Here is a 26658-nt window from a genome sequence, read left to right as displayed (position 1 = left end):
GAGGAAAAAGCCGTGACGTCAGGACGGCTGTCATTACGAAATCCAAACTTCTGCTTATTTATTTAAATTATTAATTTACATACTTCTGTATTCATTTCCTTTTTTTTTACTTTCATTTTTAATCAGTTTTATTTTTTTTTTATGTATGTATTTATCTATTTTTCAATTTATTATATTTTTTATCCATTATAATAATATTTTATATTTATATAATTTTATATATTTTTATTATTCACTTTGACATTTATTTGTGTTTTTATTTGTGCCTCATAAAGTCTGCGTCCCCTTTAAATTTTAAGCTCCGCCTCCTTCACTGAGCCACGTCACATCACAAACAAACATGGCGACCCACTGCACCTGCTTGGCTTTTGTGATTGCATTTGCGTTAACTGCGGCGCTTTTAGCGGTGTTTTATGCGGCGGGGTCAGATGTAAGGTGGCCGGCGGTGTCTCTGGCTTTTGTGACCGGGCTGGTGTCGCTGTGGCTGGGGAGGCTGCGGCAGCGGGACGGCGGGACTGACCGGCGGGTGTGTGTCCTGGTGTTGGGGGATATCGGTCGCAGTCCTCGGATGCAGTATCACGCCTTGTCCCTCAGCAAACACGGATATAATGTTTCATTTGTCGGGTTTTTGGGTAAGAAAGACTCACAGTGTAACAGAGCTCCAAGCTATCATTCATACATTCATCTGTTTCCCTCATAACAGCTCCTTAAAACTTCACCTCAAGCTGTTTATGGGTCCACACAACTTTATCAACTTTACTAGGGCTAATAATTAATCACAATATTATCGAAATCACAATGTTGCTAAGTGCAATATCCAAGCCACAGATGCAGAACCATGTCCAATTTTTTTTGAAAAAGGAAAAATTTGTGAGAAAACGGGACACTTGATAATGATCAGTCACTTACTGCACCATCGGTATTTCAAATTCCTTACAATTTAAGCTGCAAAATATACTGACAAATATCATCAGTGCAATCTTTTAATCTGAAATGTTCTCCTTTTAGATACAAAACCTCATCAAGATGTGCTGAGAGAAGAGAAAATAAGGATCGTCCCCATAGGAGAAGTGAAAGGTGTTCGAGGTAACTGGAACCATATTACTGTGTTTTATGTGGTGGAGAACGTATTTAGATCTTTTACTTCAATTAAAGTGCCAATAGCACACTGAAAATATTCTACTGCAAGTAAAAGTCCAGCATTTAAAACATTACTTATGTAAAAGTGTATTAATATTATCAGCAAAATGTACTTAAGTTAAAATGCTTCCTGTCAGCGTTTTACTATTATGTCTGATTTTTACTGACTGTTTGAGATGTTTTCATGGGTGATTAAAAGTTGTGTTGCTGTTTACACAAAGTGCTTTGTTGTTTTTTTCAGTGGGACCAAAAATCCTCACCTACGTGACGAAAGTGATCATTCAGTGTCTGCAGCTTCTTCATGTGCTGCTGAGGATGGAGCTCCAGTCTCATATATTAATGCAGGTACTGGATAGTGTGCAGGATTCAGTGGCATCTAGTGGTGAGGTTGTACCCTGCAACCAAATGAATACGTCTCACCTCACCCTCCCTTTCCGTGCATGTAAGAGAAACTGTGGTGTCGAGAAAACATGCAAAATTTTGAAAATAATTTGTCAGAAAATATCGATTTAAAAATGATTTTATTGTTCCTCCAGAGTCTGATCAGAAGTCTATTCTTCATAGCAACAGTCTGTTACACACAAATAACAAGGATTCAAGGATCCAAGGACATAAGTTAGCATTATACTACACAAAGTTGTACAATGAAATCAGAGCTGTAGTTCCTTTATAATGCACACAAAATACTGTTACTGTTGTAATCGACCAGTCAGAATCAAATATTTAACTGTGTAAGCTGCAGAATAATGAGAATGTAACACTTTCACTGTCCTGCCATTCAGACTGATGTTTATGATTGTGTTCATATCCCAGAATCCCCCGGGCTTGCCCAGCATTGCAGTGGCGTGGTTCGTTAGCGTCCTGCGTGGCAGCAGATTCATCATTGACTGGCACAACTACGGCTACACCATCATGGCCCTGAGCCACGGCCAGAAACACCCAGTGGTCCGACTGGCAAAGTGGTGAGTTCTGTGAAGCTGATGGGAGGCCGTGTGCTGAACTCTTCAAACAGACTGATAATCGATTGATCACATCATTAATCACTGGTGAATACAGGAGATCGTTTTATCTGTGGTCCTTAATATTTTCAAGGCTGTTATCTTGTGATCACAAACTAATTTTCTTGAGATTCTTCTTGAGGTGCTGTGATCCTCATGATGCTTTAGGCTACAAGAAAAACATTCTTGAAAGTTTTATGCAATTTAATTTCTGACAGTGATGTGGTTTCTTCCGTCTTCTTCCAGGTATGAACACTTCTTCGGCCCTCTGGCATCTCACAACCTGTGTGTCACCAACGCAATGAAGGACGACTTGCAGAAGAACTGGGGCATTAAGTAAGATTTGTTTTGCACTTATCATGTTATATACACTTATCATGTTGTATATCTATATATATATATCTGCACTGTCGTTTTATGGAATGGATATGAAAGCAGTGTGTAGTGTAAAATCGGTGTAATGTGTGCTCTCTTTCTGGTCCTCGTTAGCACGTGCAGCTGAGTTTTGTAATAACTGTAATTGAGCAATGTCACAATTTCACAAAGTTGAGCAAGAATTACAAAATACCTTATGTTATATTACAAGCTTCCTTTGGATCAAAGTGAGTTAGATAAAGATAAAACTTGAAAATGCCACCTGCCTGACTCATGTGTGAGATTAAAGCTTCTATATCTGTCAGCCTATTTATCTTAGCTGACAACATGAAGGAAAGTGACGGTTTTGACTGTTCGGCATCTGCAGGGCAACGACGCTGTACGACAGACCAGCCTCCATCTTCAGAGAGACTCCACTGAAGCTGCAGCACGAGCTCTTCATGAGACTGGCCGGAACATATCCTCAGTTCCAGAGCAACACGTGAGAAACATGACAAGAGCATCTCATATCTGTTTATAAAAGACCTAACAACATGTTTTGCTACAGAGCATTTGCAGTTGCACCCAACTTCAGTGTCATGCAGACCATAATTTTGTAAGAATATATAGACATTTTCTCTCTTGTTGTGTCTTCATCTCACTACATACAAATGCATTGCTTAAAACCACCAAGATATATTTAAAATTTGAATCTAGATGTTAAAGTTTCCACAGACATTAACATGTATACAGACACTTTTGCCTTGACCGTGCTGTCGTGTGTTTCCCAGGTGTGAGGAGGAGGAGGTGGTGGTGGAGGTGGAGAGGACAGTTTTCTCAGTTTCTGATCCCACCAATGACACAGTGACCTTGAGGGGAGAGCGACCGGCACTGCTGCTCAGCAGCACCAGCTGGACAGGTGAGAGGCAGAGATGGTTCACATCAACATGTCCTGCTCAGTAAACCTCAACAGCCACATGCACGCAGGTTCATTTGAAAAACCTAAACCTTGACGTTTTTAATTTGCAAGTGTGCAGGAGTCTTTTTGCTTTTGAAATCACAATTTTTCTGAATTTTTCCTTCTCTCCACAGAGGATGAAGATTTCTCCATCCTGCTGAAGGCTCTTGAAGGTACAAACTGCTGCTGCTGTAAACTTTCTGTTAACACACGGAGCGTAAAATGCAATATCTGTGTGCATGTCATCACTTCTCACCTCACAGCTGTTTGTTCTCAACAGAGTACGAAGGTTTCATTAAAGGAGGAGCTTCTCTACCGTCTTTAGTCTGCGTGATCACAGGTAGTCCACCACTCTGACAAAATACAATGATTTCAAACAGGTTTCAGTTTTGATTGAAGTGTGTGTGTTGGTCTCATGCTTTGTGTGTGTGTGTGTGTGTGTGTGTGTGTGTGTGTGTGTGTGTGTGTGTGTGTGCAGGTAAAGGTCCTCAGAAGGAACACTACAGGAAGCTGATTGACTCTCTGCACTTAGAACATGTGAAGATCTGCACTCCCTGGCTGGAGGCAGAAGATTATCCCGTCTTATTAGGTGAGATTAATTGACATGACATCGAGAACTCACTGTGTGTTCAGACCTGCTCCTCTTCATATCGATGTTATTTACTCTTAAAATGTTTGGACTTACAAGGTCAGTCAGTAGAGTGCAGATCTGTAACAGGCCATCCAAAATAATATTTTATCTGTATCTATAGATCTATAATATTTAACTATGGAGGAGTCAACAGACAGTCTAGGTTTAATAGAGCTTTCATTTTTCAGACAACTATAGGCGTTCACAAAAATTGGGTCACATTTTGAGTTGACTGTCTGCCTCGTCTGCCTCAAAACGGAAAGAACACAGTGAGTTCATTTATTTGTTATCATTAATAACATTAACATGTCTGTCTGTGTCCGTTTGTCTCGTCAGGTTCAGCGGATCTTGGCGTTTGTCTCCACAAGTCATCCAGCGGTCTTGATCTTCCCATGAAGGTGGTGGACATGTTCGGCTGCTGCCTGCCCGTGTGCGCCATCCACTTCAACTGGTGAGCACCGTCCACGATCGGCTGTCTGATGTACACAAACACACACAGAACGTGACCGTTCCTCCAGCTTTGCATTGTGAGATAGAAAAATATAGCAGCCTGTGCAGACCTTTAGACGTTCAGTCTCTATTGTTTTGGCTGAATGTTTTCATGCAGTCATCATCATGTTTTTATCCAGTAGAATCGAGCCGTTTGTCTTTGACATTCAACATTATTGCATCAATTGTAGATTATGAATTATATGTGTCATAGAACTAAAAAAAGATGTTTAATTGTTCTGTGTTCAGTGATGGAAAATCCCCTGAAACTGCTCTTTGGTAGCTAGAATTAATCTGTAATACCAAGATGTGTGTGTATGTATCAAAAGTTAGCACAGTGGTCTTTTTCTCCCCAGTTTACATGAGCTGGTGAAGCACGAGGAGAACGGACTGATCTTCAGAGACTCTCAGGAGCTCGCCGAGCAGCTCAAGGTGAGACTGTTGTAAATGTACCTAAAAAAAAACAAACATCAACATATATCCAATCCTATAAAAGCTTATAAGAGTTATGCAGAGACTCTTCCTTCACTAATAAACCTTCTTTTAAATGACTGATGTTGATGTGTGTTTTTCAGTCTCTCCTGTCAGAGTTCTCCAGTTCAGAGGGCAGACTGGGTGCGTTCAGGAGGAACCTCCGCACCAGCAGAGGGCAGCGCTGGGACGACAACTGGGACCAGAACGTCCTGCCTCTGATAACTGCTCCCTGACAACTTCAAGGAGAACGAATGAACGAACAAGCTCAAAAATATCTCTGACCTGTAGTACTATTTATCCATCTAGACTAGAGTAGCTGGGTCGTGATTTTTGCAAAGAGACACCTCTACAGCAGATATCTCCAAAACCTGGCAACTCACAACGAAACTATCTAAATGTATAAATAGAACTACAAACCAGAGGTTAGGGTGAACTGTCCATTTAATGGCTGCAACCAGGTCGGATTCTCCTTGAAATGTTGTTTTTACATTTTTCAAGCCAAAGTTACGTGAGTCACACGTTAGCCAGTTAAAAAGTAGCAGGAGGAGATTTTTACTTAATACATAATTTTACAGTTTGTTATGTTTTGTGGTTATTACGGTGGAAACGCTACTGGTTTTGTCTACAGGGGGCTCTAAAGTCAACACGGTATGAAAGTTCCTTGTAGTAGTTTTAACATGGAGATGAAGCATTGTGGCGTGAAGGCGGAGGATTGTCTTAGCAGTCTGTGGATTGTCCAGAGTGAAACATCTGGGAGAACTTTGAAGGTAACTCAGCATCTCTTTGTTCATCTGAGTCCATTAAACATTGAGAAAAATGAAATGCAGCAGTAACTCACAGGTGAGATTAAGTTTTCATTCCAGTTGTTTTTCCTTCTTCAGAGAACTTGAATGTATAAAAGGACACTTTGATACGATGTACAGTTGTAAATAAAATCTTTATTGTACTACAGTTGTGTCATCTGTACAGTTTAATCATTTCTATGGCAGAGAGTCTGTTGTAAGGAAACACATGGCTGACAGGTCCGGTGATCACATGATGGCTGATTCCTGCCTTTTCTGTCGAGACAAAACACGTTCAGTCAGTTCACTGAAGAAAGAAAACAGTTAGCGGCATTCAACAGGTGTCAATAAGTGATAAAGGTTTTTTAAAATCAGGAGTTCCTAAACTTTTTCTTGTCAAGGACCTCCACAATAGATACACATTACACCACAGATCCCCAGTTTGAAAAGGATAAAGTCTTCTAGCTGCAACAATTAGTCAATCAAATATCAAATATGCATTCAGAGAAGAACAAATGTCTCTTACCGAGCTGCTGCTTGAAGCCGCTGTACGTCTCCTGGTTTCTGACGGTGGAGCAGATGAGGACCTCAGGAGACGAACACCTCAGGATCCTGGACAGCAGCTTCACCAGACTTCCTGCAACTTCTGGGTCATAAACCACATCTGAACCACAGGGAAGAAACAAATGATGAAAGGTAACTGAGTACATTTACTCAAGTACAACTTACGCTCCACAACATCTCATAGGGAAGATACTCTTCTTTTTACTGCACTACTTTTATCTGACAGCATTAGTTACTTTTCAGATGCATTTTTGCATTCAGAGTTTATAAAATATGATTTAGAATTTATTTTGACCAAAGTGAAAATGAAAAACAAACCCAAGAAATTATTTGAGTTACACCCACTTTAATCAGTTATTACCAAAAGTGCATCAACTGAGTCACAACCCGAAACTGTACGAATCATGTAGCCAATTATGAGACTTTGCACATTTGTGGCGCCCCCTAAAGGTAAAACACAATGCGTTTAATACACTTGCTTAGTGAACACTCCTGAACATGTTTCCATTTTCACATTAATATCTCAATTAGCTATTTAGATCAGCAGTGTAGCTGGTCAGTTGGCATCCGCTGTATAAACTGTCCAGTGACTCAGACTGAGCTCTGACCTGCAGCGATGACCGCGTCCGCGCCAATCTGCTTTAACTGTTCCTCTGTTGCTGCCGTCCAGTCCAGCTCCTCCACACTGATGGTCTGCTCCGTCAGACCGTTCAGCTGGACGTTGTTCCTAAGTTTCTGCAGGACACTGGGGTGACAGTCACTGAAGACGTATCTGATCGGGCTGCAGGAGCGACAGGTGGTGATACCGGTCAGCCCAACGCCGCTGCCCAGCTCCAGAACCGTCCTGCAGACAGAAGGACAGGAAAGAGAGAGTTACACAAATATATTTGTGGATATTTCCAAGATAAAGGGTTGTGATTATTGTACAGATACTAAGATCTAGAATTTTCTAAATGATTTTTGCCACTTCTGTCCAGAAAGTCCCAGGTTTTTTCTGAATAAATAAAATTGTTTTCCCCTCGACGTTACTGGAATTTTTCTAGTGGTAGTTTGAGGGGTTGGATACCTGCCGGTGAAGAACTGCCGGTGATCCAGAGCCCACTCTGCCAGGTAGAGAGCAGCCTCCCAGGTCACCAGGCCCGTGGTCCCCTCTGAGATCAGAGCAACGTTTTCCAGCAGGCTGACAGCATCGCCTCCGGGCTGATGGACAAAAACCAACACCAACATGTTAATGTCAGGAGGAATGACATTCAACTAGGGATGTTAATGACTCCGACTCCCTCTGTGCAACGGTGTAAATTCAACTGCAGAGTCCCTTATGTTGTATATACTGTTCTTATTTTTCTATATTGGATTTTTACACTTAAACTGATATATTTTGCTGCTGACTCTGTCCACAGCAGTACATTGCTTCACTTCCTACACCAGTACTCCTGCTGCTTCTCCAAACTGGGGGCATGTCGACTGTCATCCACTGTTGGTCACACGCTATGGATAAGCACAACCACACTTCAATCTGAACTATCCCTTTAAGAAAGGGATAAAAGATGAGCTGCTGTAATACAGTAAATGATGAGTGTTTGTTACCAGTAAGTAGCTCTTGAAGCATTCAGTCGTGTCTTCAGCTCCCACCACCTCAGCCAGAGCGTCATACAGCTCATCCAGAGGATCACTGTCTGCTGCCTCCTGCTGCACACAACACAACAGGAAATGTGTTACCTTGTCACTCTGTGACATCGGTCCAACACTTCAGACTGAAATAATATTTCAGAAAACATAACATTGCAATACACTTGAGTATTAGAGACAATGTACCCTGAAACTAAACTAAACCAACTTAAGAAACAGTCTTGGAACTTATTTTTCTGATCATTCGTACTAAATGGCATTATTATTTCCTGGGAACCTTGAAGACAGTATTAGGAAATTATTAGTAAATAATGTAAAGGTAAAATAAAGCGTAGCAAACAAATTTATTTGACTGACAGGTCACCAACCCGTCTGATGAGCTCAGAGAGGAACAACTTCCTGAATCGGACTGATGGTGGAAACTTCCGACACAGAGGGTGAAGACATGTCTGTCAACAAAAGAAAAGATACAGATACATTATTACTGATTACTGATTTTTCAGGACTGTTTTATGATTATAAGACCATGAAAGGTTGTATGCACGTCCACTTACCTGTTTTAAAATGTCTGAAATCAAGTCTGATGATTTGTTGCTTTCAAGATCTTTTTCTAAGAACTGAAAAGTAAAAAATGATCCGTTAGAAATTACAGAGCTGGTTCAAACCTTTAACGAGGCGTATTGTGCTAATATAATGGATCGGAATTAAAATTTGTTCGAGAATTCAGAAAAAGTCAGAACACTTTAAAATCAGAAATTTTGTATTTCTGTCAGGATTGTGAACTTATCTCATTACTTGATCTTTGTGTCAGAATTCCACCTTTTCTTGATTTTAATGTTAAAACAAAAATGAAAAAATGTACTGTCTTCCTCAGGCCCCAAATCCTGGAACAAATATTTGTAAATGTACTTTACTTTATCTACTAGGATTTAACAGAACATGACTGATACATAAGTTGACACAATCAATAAATTACATATGTATCACTTGAATCTTAAATTTTTTACCCTTTATATTTATCTTTTTCATTACGATTTTATTCTTATTCTGATTATTAACACATATTCTACACATTTTGATTGTGTATGTGACAAATAGAACCGGTGACAGTTTTTTTCTTTACTTTGTTTTTGCATACATTTTGATGCTACATTCAAAATTTAAAAATCAACCCTGAGTCTCCTGTAATTCCCAAAATACATTTGCAAACCTGAGAAAAACGTCTTCCATAGTGGACTTGTCTCTGAAATGAAGTAGGTTGATTGTTTTAATTGTTTTAATTCCGACCTGTTTGTGGGTGATATGTGTGCCGAATAATGCAGAAGATTGCGCTGAACTGTAAAATAATCTCAGTCATATTTTGACACTGAACACATTTTCCGCTGAGCAAATAAGCATGAACAGTCAAATATTCAAATGGAGTTTGGCGGAGCGCTCGCTCTGTGTGATGAATGGAGACATGATAAAAACTCTGCTGGCGGCCAGTCTTACTCACTGTCCAGGGAAATGAAACCAGACGACTCATGGCGAAAAAAGACACCTGAAAGTCCCGTAAAATATCCGTTTTATTTACTCTTGACCCTTCTGAAGTGTGGCTCTGCTCTAAACGCTCCATCTTCAACGTGTCTTTGTTTACTTCCTGTTTACCCACAAGGCATCGCGATAATTTTTTCGCTGGACTTACCGGGTATTGTAGTTTTTAATTCACATTACTTTATTGACTTTGCAGCTGTATGAGACTTGCAGGAAAAAGACCGAACAACATTATAATAGTAATAAATAAATAAATGAAATAGGAATACAAATAAAAATAATACAACAATATTATTAAAATAAATAAAATAAACAAATTGACTAAAATAAAAAACGTAAAAGATTAAAATATATGGCTGTGAATAACTTGTTATTTTTAGGCTGTCAGAGGTTTTTATCCCGCCCTTTTTTTGCTGTGTCATTGCAGGAGGAGATAAATCTCTTTACAGTTGGGCCAACTCCTCACTGACCACCAACTCTGACAGCAGCAGCTCACACACACTGGTGATCAGTGGTGAGTAACAAATAGACTATTGTTTATTATTATCATTCTTTTTTCTTGTTGTCATGTATTACAATTATCAATATTTTTGATTATTAGAGATCTCCTTATTGTGCCAATAACAGTGGGAGATGAATTTGGAATTATGAACCCAAAGTGGACATAATCAATGAAATTGTTTAATGATATTAAAGTAGTAAAAAAAATATTACAAATGTGCATAGTTTGAGTTTAATTTTTCAATGGAGCTTTTATAGTGGTGTCCAAACATTAAGTAGACATATTTCTATTAATGTATAATTACCTAGAAAATCATTTATCACTCCATATAGTCACTGCTGTAAAATTAAATAGCTAAAATAAAACACAAGCCCTAAATAAATAAATAAATAAATAAATAAAGCAAAACATGTAGACATGAGGGTTAAAAATAATACAAATACAGTGGGATCTGTATTAAAAAAACATATATTGGTATACTATGACCCTTTTATCAGTGAAACAACTGCACCCAGACAATAGGAGGACAAGTAGGACAACCTGTGCAGTACAGCACACATCTACTGAATTTTGCAGCTCTTCTCTGTTAGAGCCACAAACTACTGAAACTCAGTACCAAGTGAGATGAAAGAGTGCAATAGCTTTGCTGGGTTTTAAATTCAAGATGAAATCATGGCTAAAATTAACCCAGTCTTGTACCCATCCCACATAAACTCAAACACTCAATCTAATACTATGAAATTTTGTTGTATCTTAATGTTGTAGTTTGATTTTTGTTGTGGTGGTGTCCTAGTGTTTTAGTTTTATTGTTGTTGTTGTGTGGTCTTAATGGTGTAGTTTCTTTTTTCCTTTTTTTGCCATGGTGTCTTGTCATTGTAATGATGTTTTTTTTATATAAATATTAGTGTCTTTCAGCAGAGAAATTATTCTCTGTTTCCTGATCAGGGACTACAGATGACAATTAGCTTATAGCTAAATCTGGTGCAGCTAAGTAGCTGTGCATTGTCCCTGTTAAATAAATAAAGAAATAAACTTGTTACTGGTAGAGTTGACAACTGACTATAGAGGGTATCGAGATTCGTGAGTCTTCACTGCCCTCTAGTGGTCACAGTCACGAACAGCAAGACTAGTGTTGACTTTAATTAAGTGGCTAACATACTATTTTCGATATATTTGCTTTTTAAAACTCATTATCAGTGTGGCTGATAATGGAACAGTTTTAATATTTTTCTGGTGTAGAATTCAGTAACGTCACCAGCTAAACGCCCGTCAAAGTCAGATAAGAGTTTGAGGCGATAGTATAATGACAAGACTTCCGGTTATTAGTTTCAAATTAAAGATACCAAGTTAAATTTTAAGAGACCCAATAAAATATCTTATATTTTAATAAACCAATTTTAAACTCATGATCATATTTTTTTCATAGTCCGGCTGAAACCTCACAAATAATAACATATTATATATTGGTGAAACTCGGCGGTCATAATAAAAGGAACACATAAACGTGTGTTTCTCACCGGAACATTTTATGCACTGGACTGTCAACAAAAGATATGGCGCCGCTCCGTTCTCTACGCTGCTAGACGGCGCTGATGGAAGGTGAAAGCTTGTGTTGGCGTTAAAGAAGGTAAACAATGTGTTTTCTTCTTACATATCCTGTGTCTGCTCTGTTGTTACACAGTTTCACGTCTCTGCCGTGTGATGCAGCCTCATTCAGATTATTAGGTTACATATCATTTTGTAGTCTGTAGGTTAAATGACTGTGGTGAACTTGGAGTAAGACGAAATCAATCGGCGTTAAAGCTGTTCTTTCATTCATTTTTTTATATAAATATGTAGGACATTCGTCTTATTCCGTCGGCAAAATCCCACATTTGTTTTAAAATACAGCTAACCTACTTTCGTGTGCTAGCTTGCTAATTGACTTTACTGTCATTGACATCAATGGCAGTCTTGCCTCGAGCTTTATATGTTGCCACAACAACACGCTGCAAGCTCAATATGTGAAGGGCAATAAATGAGGTCAACCGTCTAGTCAGATACGTTTGGCCACGAAACTCCCTACGAGAATCTGGGAATTTAATATTTTCTCCGCTGTTGTGCTGATCTGTAAGCACGCTCTTCAAACAACAATATCTTTAATGAATAATAAGGAGTCCCTCTTTAATTCGGCATACGACAGGTATTATCTAGTTTATTATAATTCATTTTTATATACATTTAAAGTGTTGCTGGGTTTCACATCTGGAAACAACAGCATGTAGAAGTGGCACAAGTAAACATATCATAGCACAAATAGTTTGTAAAGGTTATTTAGAGTACAAGAATTCCTTTTGCTGGGGGATCCCCTACAATCCTCTGAATCATAATCACCTGTCCTGTTTTTTTTTTTATTTTCTGTTTTTATCAGATCATCAGAGCTGCTGGAGGCTGAACACTGAGCTGTCGTCATGGTGCTGAAGATCTTCTTCCCGCAGTGCTGTAACCGGGCTGACAGCGGGCTGCTGGTTGGTCGCTGGATATCCGGCCATGACTCTGCCGTGGTGCTGGCGGTCATCCACTACCCGTTCATCCCCGTACAGGTCAAACAGTACATCCAGCAGGTCAGTGCAGCAGCAGGCCAGCCTCTGTGTTCACTCACGTCTGGTTGGGGTTAGACTTAACTCCAGTTCGTGCCTCTCATGTGTATTTGAGTGACAGAGCCAAGCATCCTGTTTCCTGAAAGATAAATACCAGGTGATTTTTGAAAAACTCACAACACCCATCAAGGACTCTTCTAACTGTCTGGATGAAAAAATGTAAAATATTTTAACAATAAAACCAGATTTTTCACCCTGTTTGCAAGTCACTTTTCACTTTTTCCTCATCCAAACACAGGTGATAGCAGGAGGTGACACATCAAATTAGTACATTTGTTCAACGTGAACCAAATTTAAAAATGTTGTTTCCAAAAAGTCGGGGTCCTTTGAGGTCCACAGTCCTCCTCATTCACTCCTCTCCTCCATGTTTTTCCCTCAGATGAAGGCCCAGAGTGGGGTGGAGCTGTCGGTGCTGGGCTCGTGGAGTTTACCCAAAGAGGGCCAGGAGGGCATGGAGAGCTTCCTCCGAGACCTCAGCACCATCTTCCCACAGAAACGCTGGCTCCAGATTCACCGCGAGATCGGCAAGATGGGCTTCACTTGCCAGGTCCTCAACCGGGATCAGAGTAAGATCCTCCGTCGTCTGCTTTCAGATATTTATCACTTCTCTGTGGCACATACTGTTGACCTGCTGTTCCCCCTGTTGTAGGGAGGAGGGAGCAGAAGAGGTTAATAATTGTGGATTTTGAAACATTACCAAGTTGTGCAAAAGCACAGTTTCCACTCAGTCCTTGTATTTCATTCAGAATTACTCTGTTTATTATCTTTGGTGAATAATTACATAATGTCAGGAGGACTTTCTGTTCAGGAGTTAATAATGAATTTATCTTTGTCCGAACCAGATGGAAGAGCAACTCAACCAGAGACGAAGAAGAAGAAGAATGAGAAGGTTGAGGACGGTGATGGGGAGGCCGGAGGTGATGAGGAAGAGCAGGATGAGGAGGAGAAGGTGATCTTTGTCCACTATGAGCAGAGGAAGGTGATGCTCTCGCAGCTTCACCCAATTGAAAATGGCGTTCCGGACCCCAAAACTGATCCACCGTCTGAGCTGAGACAGGTACATGACAGGATACAGTCGTGTACCACAGCAGAGTAGATGTTTTTAATGGTTAAATTGAGCATAATGTTTGTTTATTTTTTCTAAAAAGTCATTATTTTGCTCTGATTCCCTTTGATTTCAATTTCTCCACTCAGTAAAAAGCTGGGATAACCAGCGCTCTGACCTGATTATATGCATCCTCAATAATTTTAGCTATTGTGTTCACATTTTACGCCAAGAGCAGATTTTGCTAACACAGTGCTGCTCTCCTGTGGTCCAGGTGTTCCAGACGGTGGCCCACAGCCAGCCTCTGTTCTTCATGGACAAATATGACGACGGGCCGCTGAAGTCGACTCACTGGCAGTCTGAAGGCAGAGAGGCCAGCATTATCGTGGAGCTGCTCAAACAGGCCTCCTTACCGCTCTGCCTGCTCATCAGCTGGTTGCTCTCCATATGGACCTGGATCTGTAACATCAGGTGAGAAGAGAGGAAACAAATACCATGAAAAGACCCAGTGTGTTCGTCCATCTCTCTGTTCATCCATCCATCCATCCATCCATCTCTCCGTACTTTCTGACGTCCTCTCTGTAGATCTCACCTCCAAGCTCACTGGTTCCTACTGAAGATGTAAATCTTTAAAACACTTTCACTTAAAATAATGCTCTGCTATTGATCAGTTTTACAACAGATGTATAACCAAATTGTACTGTACAGGGTTCATACAACATCTTGAAAGTTTTGAAAATGCTTAAAGGAAAAATATGACAACAAAATTAGCACTGCAGTCCAAATATCAAAAATAAAAACTCTGGAGTTGGACAAACCTTGAATGACTGGTTTATATTTGATGTGTCAAATCCAGGCATCGTAAGTCAGCACGCATCGGCTCTAAACACCATCATTGTTACTTTCATTATCTTTAGGATCTTCAGTCTTTATCCGCTGCGTTTCCTGTCCAGTAAGCTGTCCACCTGCGACCAGCTCAGCTACAGAACTGAACACATGAGGACGCTCAGCTCAGTGAAACCCGCCGCCGGACACACACAGTTCATGAGGTGAGGATATCCTCTGGCAGAATCAAGAGGTTTACACTGATGTGTTCAGTGCTGCACACATTATGTGTGAACCAACTTCTTGCAGAGCTCAGATGATCCTCAACATCAGCAGCTTTCATATCTAAATCAAAAGCTGTATATATAGGTTTTATTATTATTTTATTTTAGTTGCCTCACCTTGCATTGCTAGCAGATGAACCAGTGCTCAAAGTGACGCGGCACCCCTGATTTTCTTCTCCTTCATGTCTTTGTCTGTCTGTAGGAAAGCCAACATTTTGGTGTCAATCCTTGTGGACGTGGCTCTCGGCGTGTTGCTCATGTCGTGGCTCTACAGGGACAACCACATCACCATGCTGGCCAACACACTGGTGCCTGCAGCTGATGTAAGTGTGACTCATTACACGTGTTAAAATGAGCGTCTTTCACACCTGACTTGTTTCATTTTGTTCATTTGGATCATTATCAGGCTGATTGTATACCAAGGTTGGAGATAGACGCAGCATAAAAGGCATAATATGCAACATTTTTGGTAAAAACAATGCAGAGACTCAATGCTGTGATTCAAAAACAAGGTTCTTTAGCTTGTTACTGCGATAAGGTTCAGCTTTAGAAATTGAATTTAATTGCAGTAATCAAGTCAAGTAAATATTGACCTTGATGCTTCATTATTGATCCTGTAAATAGTTTGATTAAAAACACTTCTGAGCAAACTGCTGATGAACTGTGTTGTCAGATTTCTGCATCCTGTCATTAAACTCCTGTGTTTCCTCCTCAGCATGTGGCTAAAGAGCTGGAGGAGCTGCTGCAGTGGCTGATGGGAGCTCCAGCAGGGCTGAAGATGAACCGTGCCCTGGATCAGGTTCTGGGCCGCTTCTTCCTCTACCACATTCACCTCTGGATCAGTGAGTCGCAGCACAAAACACACACTCAGGGCTTTATATCGTACTGATATTCTCTGTTTATATCTGAACATTTCCATCCTGAGAGAAAACAGAAAACTGGATATAAAGGCCTGGTAGTGCCCTCAAGAGGCTTCAGAGGTCATTGCATTGTTCAGACTTTCACCTCAACCTGTTATCTTTCCATCCAGGCTACATCCACCTGATGTCACCCTTCATTGAGGGGATCCTGTGGTACGGAGGCCTGTCAGCTTGTCTGGGCCTGACCTTTGCCCTCTCGCTGCTCTCTGACATGGTCGCCCTGCTCACCTTCCACATCTACTGCTTCTACGTCTACGGAGCCAGGTGAGACATAAGCACAGGTTCGACCACGAGCTTATGTTCAGTTTTTTACATGCTACAAAACAGAGAACCATACTTTTAAGTTTCTGGTTTAAGAAGTATCGTCCGTGCAAATTTATGAATCAGATAGTTCCACTTCTTGATTATGATTGGCTGGGCTGTATTGAAAGCTGTCGTAAAATACTGTATGAACACACACCTCTGACCACATTACAGTTAATTGTAATGTTTTCCAGTTATGAGCAGCAGTTACATTTCAAACCAAGTGCACACTGGTTAATTTTCTTACTGTGAATACACTCAGAAATACTTACAATTACAATGTTGTATTGTATTGTGACTCACTGTGGATTTGTGAGAGATGTTCCCTTTCATTCCCTGCAGGGGGCATATTTTCCCAACCTTTTTTCTTCCTCTGTTGCTGTTGTAAAGACATTTTAATTACAGCTCCCCATTGACCCATACGTTCAAATTTCTGAATGGCATTGTGGGAGCACAAGATAACCATTACAGTGCCTCCATCTGCACCAGGAGAGCAGCTGTCTAAAATAGAAAATGATCTTATCTGCACATGGACAAATTTTCCTCACCTTGGTGTTAGATTACATGTTCAGGACATCTAGAAAGACATTAGGAAGCTTTTACTGGTTAGGATTGACTGAAACTCGTTGCATTTGCCAAGTATTTGCTTAGATATCTTCCTCTGGACTGAAGTGATGGAACAACAGACTGAATAACAATACTCCCTCTTTGGGCCCTGGTCATAGTGGGAGGTATTAATAATAACAGAAATAATAATAATAAGAAATAAAATACTCAAAATGATTAAACAATTACCAAAATACTGGGTTTGTACAGATGCTGGAAAAACCGAAGTTTAATGAGAAGTGCTTTGATTTTGGATTTTGGTGCTTAAAATTATAATTGCATTACTTTCATCATAAATCGCTGCCTGACTAAGTAGTTCAGATTTTGTCACCTGGTTGTAGAATGTGATCATGAAACATAATTTTGGTCGTTTATAGCACAATAACATCTGATTAAATGAAATGAAAGTGAAATAATCGTTCTGAGTTTTATATATATAAATGTGTAATTTACCACATCTGTAAAGTGCTGGAAAAGGTTGAAAATGCTCCTTTAAAATTCTTGGTCTTGACCTTCACCTTCACCTTGAAAAGTGCCCAAAATCGACTTCAGAAAAGGTGAAGGAACCCTGAAAATAGCTGCCGATTAACTTATTACTTGACAACTAATTCATTGATTGACTAATCTCTGCAGCTCTACCTAAATTGTACTTTTGGAAGCAACTTAAGTCCTAAAATATGCAGAGATTCTTCTCACTGGGAATCAGCTGTCGGAAAACAGAAAACAGACATATGGTTTAGGAAATGAGCCCAGAATAACAACAGCAGAAGAAGCCTATTTTTTTGCAGTAGAACACCCACTAAATTCAAAAGCCCAAGAAGTCATGCAGACAGTAAAAGTAGCTGTGATGTGTTTTGGCTTGAAAGGAAGCAGAGAATACCATTGTTATTATCCCCTCAATTATAACTGGTACGACAACACATAAATCAGCCGAATCCGACTTGCAGAACAGGATGTTTTGTTTTACGTCACTGTTGCATAACCGGGTCAGACAGCTGTATAAAATAATTTAGTGCTTCAAGTTGTTTCCTTCAGCCTGCCTCAGCTGGTGGACACAGTTTGCTCAAGTCGTCTGCTTCTCCTGTGTTTTTCACTACAGTCACTGAAGATATATCTGGTAGAATAAAAGAAGATCGTAGAAGCAAGTAGGGGTTTCTGGCACAACATCACCTGCTTCCGAGGTGCACAGAGAATAGGAAAAGGGCTGATAAAGGTAAAACTCCAGCAACACTTGAAGTACATCGAACAACTTTATTTTCAGACCAACATGTTTCAGCTCTGGTCTTGACCCTGATGGTCTGAAATAGAAGTTATTCAACATGTTACAAGTGTTGCTGGACTTTTACCTTTTTGAGAATAACTCACAGGAAGCTACAATGATTGTTCAAATTTGCAGGAAAGCTTCTTTTTAGGGACTGTTAGTTGTCTGTATCTTGGCACCATCGTAAATGAGGGTTCTCCCTCTGAGGATTTGAATAAATAAATGATGAGGGCAGCATAAAATTAGCACAAAAAGTAAATTAAATCATTAATCACCATTATTTGTGTGGCAGTTAATTTTCAACTGAAATGTCATGACTGTGACGGCCCTGCCCAGAGAATGCGCCTCCATGTGGTTGACATATGTGGCAGAACATAGCTGTTGTTTTAATCTAAAACATCTACTGTATAGTTTAGTAGCTCAGAAAGATCTAAATATAGTTTGAATCATGTCACTGGCTCCTTTTGTTGTATAATTTTTAATCTCCTGTAATTTGATAACATGACCTGTTATGGTAATTTCTATTTGGAGATTGAAGGATCAATCTGGTGTATTCTAATTCTTATTATTGTTAAATCATGGCTGTTAAGATGACTCTCACCTCATTGATTTTAAACCAGGAGGCCTAATGGACCAACGTGGAGCTCTGTTGAGTCGCCGTGTGGTGCGATGGAAGGCTGAACACTGTGATAATAGTCTTGGATGCTGGAGGAGAGAGGATTGACTAAATTATGCATTTGCTCTAAAGATAGCTTGGCTCCCTCGCCCGTGGTGCATAATGAAATATTACCCACTTTCCTTGTTACATATTTATGCTCCAACAGCTCTTGGAATATGTGCAAGTGTGCGTTTAAATTCGGTCTAAGAAGCTTTGTCGGAGTAACTTATTAAATCTGTATGGCTGGACTAAAAATATCTCCTGCTGCTGCCACCACAAGAGCTCTATTTGTACTTCAGAATTAGCTTTAGAAAGCTCCCTGTGATTTACTCCTCCAACACTGACATCTCACAGATTCAGTGTACGTTACAGGCGCTCAGAGATGGTTTTCTTTAAACAAACTTCTCCTGAAGAAGAAGTCTTAAGGTTTGTTGTTTGGCGCTAGATTGGTTTCTTTTGCATTTAAATAAATTTAATTGGTTGGTTAATTTCTTAGAAGGGACACCACTCCTGAAAGTGGAGGAATTTAAATATAACTTTCTGTTAAGCTGCATATTGACTCAGTGATAAAGAAAATAAATTGCCAATACTTATATATTACCAATACTGAAATGCTCAATACTTATTTCCAGGCCTGGTTAATAGAAACCCAGTTCTGTCACTCTCCCCGTTTCTGTAGCCTCTAACCCCCTCTAGTCATTTAGCTGTTTTTAATTTTGTGATTGTTATTTGTGTGTGTGTGTGTGTGTGTGTGTGTGTGTGTGTGTGTGTGTGTGTGTGTGTGTGTGTGTGTGTCAGGCTCTACTGTCTGAAGATCTACGGCCTCTCATCTCTGTGGAGGCTCTTCAGAGGGAAGAAGTGGAACGTCCTGCGGCAGAGGGTGGACTCCTGCTCCTATGACCTGGACCAGGTAACACACACACACACACACACACACACACACACACACACACAACACGGTGGTCTTCACAGAGATACAGATGTTTACTGTGTTTGTTTTTGTGGTGCTTCAGCTCTTCATTGGAACGCTGCTGTTCACCATCCTGCTGTTCCTGCTGCCCACCACCGCTCTCTACTACCTGGTCTTCACTCTGGTAAGATGAGTCACAACTCAGGACACTAACTTCTGCCAATGTGATCAAAAAAATTTTAAGTGTCTGACAACATTATGAAAAGGATCACTAGAGTGAAGAGTTTTGTTTAACCACAAAAAGCTGATTTGTTGCTCTCCTTTTCAAGTTCGTTCAAACTCAACAGAAACAAAATCAAAAACGTCTTGGATTTAACTGTTTTAACAATCACCAGCTCTGGTTTGGTCGAAATAAACCTTTAATTCAAGCGTGCAGGTCAGGTGATGCAGGGCTGTGAACTGCAGCAGCACAGCAGACGACGAAGGAAGACATTAAAACATACTTGTCGACACTGAACAGGAAAATAAGAACAGATTGTTGAGTACTTGTATTGGATGGACAAATCTGATTTGACTAAAAAACACATTTTGTCGGGAACAGCATAATTCAGTACGTCATTACTTTTGGCTACTAAGTCGTCATTTTGAGATACTAGTCCTGCACAAACAGAGCTTTAGTATTACCTGGAGGCCTGTGTTTCATGTAGCACATTGACACAGTATAAGCATTATCTCTGGATATGTGACGTGGCAGATTCCCACGGGATTAAGATCACAGACAACATCTGTAATTTTACAAATTACTGGTGTTCCCCAGGTAACACTAGTCCTGTGCAAATAGGGCCTAAGTCATTTTTCTGAGATATTAAATCACTACTTTCATAAAGTTTCTCATTATAGTGACTTACAAGATCTTTTTTTATCACATTGGCAGGAATGGGCTTCTATAAGACACTTTAATGAGAACAGCAGCTGATATCAGTTACAACAGAGTGTCCTACAACCTGGTTCTAGACCTCTGAGTCACTGCCCACATCTGTAGCTGTAAACGGGATTCTAGTACTGAAGTCATGAATCAGTGTACTCCTTGATAACAACCCTTCACAGAAACTCTCCGAAATGTTGAATTATTTGGATTTTTCCTATTTTGTTTATTGAGTTAGTCATTCAGTTATGTTTTCTTTTAAGTTCTTCAGGGAAATTTCCTCTGGACACACTGACTTAGTCTCTGTCTTCCTGACAATAAGCACCAAATGTTCTTCTCGTTAAACGTCTTTGGAAATTATCAGGAAATTACAGACCTGTAAATGCTGTTTCAGAGCCGTCGTCACATTGATCAGGGATTATACTGCTGTTGTGAAATACTGAATTATTTATTTAGCGGCCAGTTAAACATTATTTATGATTTTTGACCACCGTGAAAATTTGTCACCATTGCAATCCCTTTTAACTGACATGAACTTAAGATGACGGCAGTCGCTATTTGTGAAGAAGCCACAAATAGCTTCTTCACCACCTTTAAAATCTGCACAGGCTGTGTTTGATAGTTAAAAATAGCTTCTTGGAGTATCCCTGTAAATAAATCATGAAATGTGTGCTTCAGTTTGTTCACTTAATGCAAACTGGGAACATGTCCACTAGAAGATTAATGGATTGGAAAGCTTTTTTTTTATACTTTCCAATTAATTTAACAACATTTCAGAACTAGTTTAATATGTGACTCCAGCGCTATTTGAATCCAGTAGGACGTGTTTGTTTTTAACCCTTGTGTGTCTGTTTTGTGCAGCTGCGGCTGGTGGTGGTGCTGTTCCAGGGAGTCCTCCACCTCAGTGTGGACTTCATTAACTCCTTCCCTCTGTTCGCTGTGGGCCTCCGTGTCTTTCGGTCCTACAGACTGGCAGGTACGTCACATTTATTGTCTCTCTGCTTTATTTGTGTAATAATGCTCAAATCAGTCTTATCAAGATGAAAGCAAGTTGTTTTCTTTTTGGACTTAATTTTATGCTGACGAGACCCAACAAGCTTTGTAGCAAATTAAACAAAAACTAGAAATGCAGGTATCTGCAGGTATGAACGAATGGATGGTGTGATTAAAAATCATACACAATAGACCTGTCATCTAATTGATGTGTGTGTTGTGTATTTTACAGAGGGTGTGAAGTTCAGGGTACTGTGTGAGGAGCCTGGGACAGCCCTTCACCTGCTGATGGAGGTGAGGAGTAACAATTCGTCTCTGTTTAAATATAACTTTATGTTGGCAAGTTGATCTAGTTTCCTCCAGCTGAGGAGTATTTCCAAAATCTAGTTCTTTTTCTAACCCGAGGTTCTGCATCCTGCTGCTGCAGAGCCACATGTGGCTCTTTGGCCTTTCTCCCATACCTGTATGGAAATAAATAACCATTATTTTTCAGTTTCCATTTATCATTGTTGTAGGCCTAAATTGAATCTCACTGTCTCCAACCGTAAAAATGTGCAGCCTCAACCCCGAGCAAAAATAAAATTTTAATATTTCATTAACTAAAATGTGCATCATAACCTCTATACGTCTATATTTGTAACCAGTTCTAACCCAAACCATGTTTTCCTAAATCTTTTTTTTTTTCACTGTTTTATTTATTGAGAGTTTCAAGGCATACGTGGAACACTACATAATAATATTGTTGATGGTAGTAATAACAATAATGATAATAGCAGCAATAATAACAAATCATTTTTAAAAATGCTCTTATGTCTTCCTCCTCAGATTAACCCTATAAAGTGCAGCACAGTGATTCAGACCTACCGCACCCCGACTTACAGCTGTTACCCCAAAGACTCATGGGCTGCCCTGGCCAAGAAACTGTTTGTCGGGGAGCTGATTTACCCCTGGAGACAAAAAACCACCAAGACTGACTGAGAACCGTCAGACAGAAATGTAAGCAAACCGGAGAAAAAGAAAAAATGAGAAATGAGGGGACAGAGGAAAGGGAAGTGACTGAATAAATAATGAGATGGAGACAGAAAGATGGAGGGAAAGAGGGGAAATGGGAAACAAGGGTGGATTTGGTACAAAGACCTTTGAGATACGCTTTCATGTTGAATGCATGAAGAATGTCACAGAAAGACTGAAGCTGCCGATTCACCACAGCTTGAAGAAGAACAAGAATGAGTCAGTGTTTCTGAGCGCAGCGAACATGGTAACGTCAAACCTAAAAACCAGCAAGAAGTCATGTCCTGATGTAAGAACTGTGATCTTAAAATGATGTCCAGAGCATAATGATAATCCTCTTATCTTCATATATCCTTCATTTGTGATGACATTGGGCATTTTTTGTTGTTGTTGTTGTTGCTGTTGAGGTGAGAAATTACAAACCCTAATTTTGAAAAAGCTTGGACACCATGCAAAACATAAATAAAAATAGAATGCAACGATTTGCAAAAACTTTTTCACCTATATTCAGATGAGTTCAGTACAAAGACAAGATATTTAATGTTTAAACTGATTGTTTGGTGTAAATATGCACTCATTCTGAATTTGAGGCCTGCAAAATGATCCAAAAAAACTTGGGACAGGAGCCTGTTTACCACTGTGATACATCCCTTTTTCTTTTAACAACACTCAGTTTAGGAATTGCTAAATTCTTTTCTATTTCTCGCAGGCCAGTCTAGTACCTGAACTCTTTTACCACGAAGCCACACTGTTGGAAGACACGCATAATGTGTCTCAGCATTGTCTCGCTGAAATAAGCAGGGATGTCTCTGAAAAAGACATTTGGATTGCAGCATGTGTTGCTCCAAATCGTGTATGATACTGTCACCTGTAACCTGTTTACCCGTGGAAAGTTCCAAACAGGTGTTTTTTGAGAACTTTCCCAGTCTTTTGTTGCCCTTGTCCTAACTTTTTTTGAAATATGTTGCAGGCATCAGATTCAGAATGAGTGTATATTTACAAAAAACAATCAGTCTGAACATGAAATATCTTTTCTTTGCACTGTATTCAGTACAAGTTGAAGAGAATTTGCAAAGCACTGCATTCTGTTTTTGTTTAGGTTTTATGCAGCTTCCCAACTTTTTGGGAATTGTAAATTAAATATGAGAACTTAAGACTCCATCATATTTTTCCCAATGAAGGACCAAAACTGCCTGCCTTATTTTTCCCGTGAAATTGTCCATTTGTATGATCCGCAAACATCTACTGTAGTTAACACAGACACGATTTAAAGGGACAGTTCACCCCAAATCAAAAATACATATTTTTCCCCACACCTGTAGTGCTATTTATCCAACTAGATAGTTTTGATGTGAGTTGCAGACTTCAGCCATAAAGGTGTTTGCTTTCTGTCCCATACAGTGGAACTGAATAACACTGTAAAGTAAGCAATGTCTCTTTCCAGAAATCGTGACCTGGTTACTCAAGATAATCCACTGACCTTGTTGTGAGCAGTTTCACGTGGAAACTACTGTCTGTCCAGTAGAAAGAGAGCAGTTCCAGTAGATTCTACCATATAAAGAAAATAGTTCCCACATAAAACTGCTCACAAGAGGATGTGTGGATTATCTTGAGTAACATCAAGTTAGTTACATATGTGCCAGTATAACAAAAAACCAACAGAGACATACCTCTCACAATCAAACATATGCAACTTTTTTTTTACATTCATCCTCCCCACAGGGTAAACACTTCCTATTTTGGACACTCCATGAGCTTACATGTAGCGCCACCTTTAGGACAAGCTGACAACTTCTTTACACAAGATATCTCAGAATGTAAAAAGATTGGATCGTTTCAGTCTTGTGTGATCCAATGTCACACAAAACATGGCATTTGGTGCAGCCCTACCACCCAGAGGATAAACCTTTTGGTTTTAATAACTCCGTGACCAGAGGAGAAGGATTTTACAAGTCGTGTTAAAGGGAACAGTTTTCAGACCATTATGGGATAATGCTAAATGCTAAAACATAGCGTTACAGTAGCACAAGTTAAAAAAAAAGAGTCATCAAATGAGCAAGCTGACTCGGTATGTAGTGTGAAAATCAATTTGATCTTGATAACAGCACTTCAAGAAAAATCTTAACTCAAGACCCACTCCATAGATTTTAAAGCCTGGGTCCACTAACAAAGGTGAAATCAGGCATTTATGCATTAACTGCACTGACCATGTGGATAGTTGTAATCTTTTATATTATTAAATTATTAGGAAGAGTCTTTAAATGATACTAACTGGACAAACTGATTTTTTATGTCTTTAAAAATGATTTTTTTTATCTTAAAAGTGTTTTAGTAAAAATTAAATGATTTTTTGTTTTATTTTAGGTTCATATATTGCCATATTTAATTTATATTGGAAGTATTTGACAGACCATAATTTACAGAGAGAGACAAACACTTAAACTGAACTGTTATGGTATAAAGTAAATCCTTTAGTGAAATGATTCTGCTTGTGTTCAGTTTGACAGCATTTTTTTTCCATTTATGTGCCAATTTATGTCAGTTTAAATTAAATGTTGTCCTTGTATCCTTTATAACAATCAACCTGAAGCAGCTCACAGTCAAAGAAAAAGTTCAACATTTGTGGTTTTGGCTCGAGAGGAGCACGTCTGACAGCAGTTTCAGAAGCGCTCCGTTTATACCTGGTATTAAAATGTGATCTGTATCAGGATACACTGTCCAGATTGTTGAACAGATTGCGTTTACACCTACCTAAGATCCAAACACAATACAAGCCAGACTACAATCATGTTACGTTCATGTAGCGTTTACACCTGGCATTAACATGTATTTTCCTTTTCTGGATAACGTATCTGAATTCAGATCACCTTTTAAGCCTAAATAAACTAAACACTTTGTGGCCAATCTTTGTCCTGGACAATAGACTGTAAGTTATAAAAGAAGTGGACGAAGTCATTGTGATGTCAGCCATTAGTTTGTGGACCACCACTTTGACGCCCCTTGTTTGGTTTTTTTGGCTGCTGCCAACTTGGGTTTTTGGAGCCAGAGGAAACCATATTTGACCAAGACAGTGGAGCTGGGGCGATTATAGGTTACCAGCCCCGCAGGGCCAGGTTAGTTAAGTTTAGGGAACACGAAGTAATCAGCTAACGCTAACACTAGCTTGGTTAGCAGAGACAGCAAGCAAGATGATTTCCCAAATTCTAAACAGTTTCTTTTATGTGAATTATTTCTGTTTGTTTTATTATATTGTGTTAACCTTTTACTTGATCATCCCCTGTTTAGATGTTCTAAATGTCTCATTGCCATTTAATAAAATTTTTACCTATTTAACGCACTGATGTCTCTTCTTTTCAGATGATCTGCTCTTATCTGTTCATAAGCAGCTAATAAAAGAATTGGGATGGAAATCACGACAGTCTTACATGATTTAATCTACTCTATGCTGTCAATAACAGACAAAACGTGGGGCTGCTCCATTAATAATTAATTCCAAACAGAATCTGTGTGCTTAGATTTAATGGGTTTTATTTAAACATAAACTACAATCAAAATCCCCCTGGATGCCGCTGCAGCACGCACGCTTCCAGTCTTACAGTAATCCTGTGATTGTTTTTTTATATTTACAATATTTTATAAATCCTGTAGATTATAGGAGTAGTAGTATGATATTAAAGGTGGGGATGTTTGTACAAATTGTCATTCGTGACAGTAGCACAATTTCATATGGATCTGGGTAATAATATTTCCAGAGACTGATGACCACATTTTGATTCATAATTCTTTTTGAGTTTTTTATGTTGCAGTAATTACACAGAATGATTTTTATGGCTCATAATTACGTTTAATTGCTTTAATGTGTGCAGTTTATCCTCTGCTTGTTAATTGTGTGTGCATGTAAAGGTTTGATGCTACAAATAATTCAAATTCTTTTAAGCATTCAGGGTTCTTGTTCTAACAATGGCCCAGAAAGCAATTAAGGGGAAATCACTTCCCTTTTATAATTAGGCTGAAGCTTTTCAGGGGGAAAAAAAGCAACAAACAATTTGTGGCACAAAACAGTAAGTTTTACAGCCCCAGTGCCAAAATGTTGGGATGCTGTGTAAATCATCTCAACAGAATGAATGATTTGCAAATACTTTTCGACTTGTATTCAACTGAATACAGTGCGAAGACGAGATACTTAATGTTCAAACTGACTAAACTTATTGTTTTTTGCTCATA

At 39.3% G+C, this 26658-nt stretch overlaps 3 protein-coding genes across 3 annotated transcripts; 2 read left to right on the top strand and 1 right to left on the bottom strand.

Annotated features, from left to right (window-relative positions):
- Positions 1–333: 333 nt before the first annotated feature.
- alg1 (ALG1 chitobiosyldiphosphodolichol beta-mannosyltransferase) lies at positions 334–5467 on the top strand. The gene is made up of 13 exons (XM_084744869.1): positions 334–632; positions 1009–1086; positions 1382–1485; positions 1954–2102; positions 2385–2474; positions 2881–2994; positions 3284–3411; positions 3585–3623; positions 3731–3790; positions 3929–4039; positions 4418–4532; positions 4927–5002; positions 5146–5467. The coding sequence occupies exons 1-13, from the start codon at positions 341–343 to the stop codon at positions 5275–5277; spliced, it is 1488 nt and encodes a 495-aa protein (XP_084600995.1). The 5' UTR covers positions 334–340; the 3' UTR covers positions 5278–5467.
- eef2kmt (eukaryotic elongation factor 2 lysine methyltransferase) lies at positions 5468–9664 on the bottom strand. The gene is made up of 8 exons (XM_084744870.1): positions 9515–9664; positions 8574–8636; positions 8388–8468; positions 7978–8079; positions 7457–7590; positions 6999–7234; positions 6353–6490; positions 5468–6102 (listed from the first exon to the last, which is right to left on the bottom strand). The coding sequence occupies exons 1-8, from the start codon at positions 9632–9634 to the stop codon at positions 6002–6004; spliced, it is 975 nt and encodes a 324-aa protein (XP_084600996.1). The 5' UTR covers positions 9635–9664; the 3' UTR covers positions 5468–6001.
- Positions 9665–11552: 1888 nt separating this feature from the next.
- Positions 11553–23023, top strand: pigq (phosphatidylinositol glycan anchor biosynthesis, class Q). The gene is made up of 14 exons (XM_084743972.1): positions 11553–11681; positions 12465–12657; positions 13073–13259; positions 13536–13750; positions 14013–14209; positions 14656–14787; positions 15050–15170; positions 15563–15689; positions 15878–16031; positions 19394–19505; positions 19609–19689; positions 21292–21406; positions 21656–21717; positions 22249–23023. The coding sequence occupies exons 2-14, from the start codon at positions 12505–12507 to the stop codon at positions 22399–22401; spliced, it is 1809 nt and encodes a 602-aa protein (XP_084600098.1). The 5' UTR covers positions 11553–11681; positions 12465–12504; the 3' UTR covers positions 22402–23023.
- Positions 23024–26658: the final 3635 nt, after the last annotated feature.

This window comes from Lutjanus erythropterus, chromosome 19, assembly GCF_056507025.1.
Source record: "Lutjanus erythropterus isolate fLutEry1 chromosome 19, fLutEry1.hap2, whole genome shotgun sequence".
Taxonomy (NCBI): Eukaryota; Metazoa; Chordata; class Actinopteri; order Lutjaniformes; family Lutjanidae; genus Lutjanus; species Lutjanus erythropterus.
The sequence above is the reverse complement of the archived record's forward strand: the minus strand, read 5'-3'. Positions and strand labels throughout refer to the sequence as shown.

Coding starts and splice junctions, on each gene's coding strand:
- alg1 (XM_084744869.1), top strand. CDS start 341: ATGGCGACCCACTGCACCTGCTTGGCTTTTGTGATTGCATTTGCGTTA. Junction 633..1,008: donor TTCATTTGTCGGGTTTTTGG/GTAAGAAAGACT, acceptor TTCTCCTTTTAG/ATACAAAACCTCATCAAGAT. Junction 5,003..5,145: donor AGCTCGCCGAGCAGCTCAAG/GTGAGACTGTTG, acceptor TGTGTTTTTCAG/TCTCTCCTGTCAGAGTTCTC.
- eef2kmt (XM_084744870.1), bottom strand. CDS start 9,634: ATGGAGCGTTTAGAGCAGAGCCACACTTCAGAAGGGTCAAGAGTAAAT. Junction 7,591..7,977: donor GCTTCAAGAGCTACTTACTG/GTAACAAACACT, acceptor TTTGTCCATCAG/CCCGGAGGCGATGCTGTCAG. Junction 6,491..6,998: donor GGACGCGGTCATCGCTGCAG/GTCAGAGCTCAG, acceptor CCTGTGGTTCAG/ATGTGGTTTATGACCCAGAA.
- pigq (XM_084743972.1), top strand. CDS start 12,505: ATGGTGCTGAAGATCTTCTTCCCGCAGTGCTGTAACCGGGCTGACAGC. Junction 13,751..14,012: donor CACCGTCTGAGCTGAGACAG/GTACATGACAGG, acceptor CCTGTGGTCCAG/GTGTTCCAGACGGTGGCCCA. Junction 21,407..21,655: donor TCGGTCCTACAGACTGGCAG/GTACGTCACATT, acceptor TGTATTTTACAG/AGGGTGTGAAGTTCAGGGTA.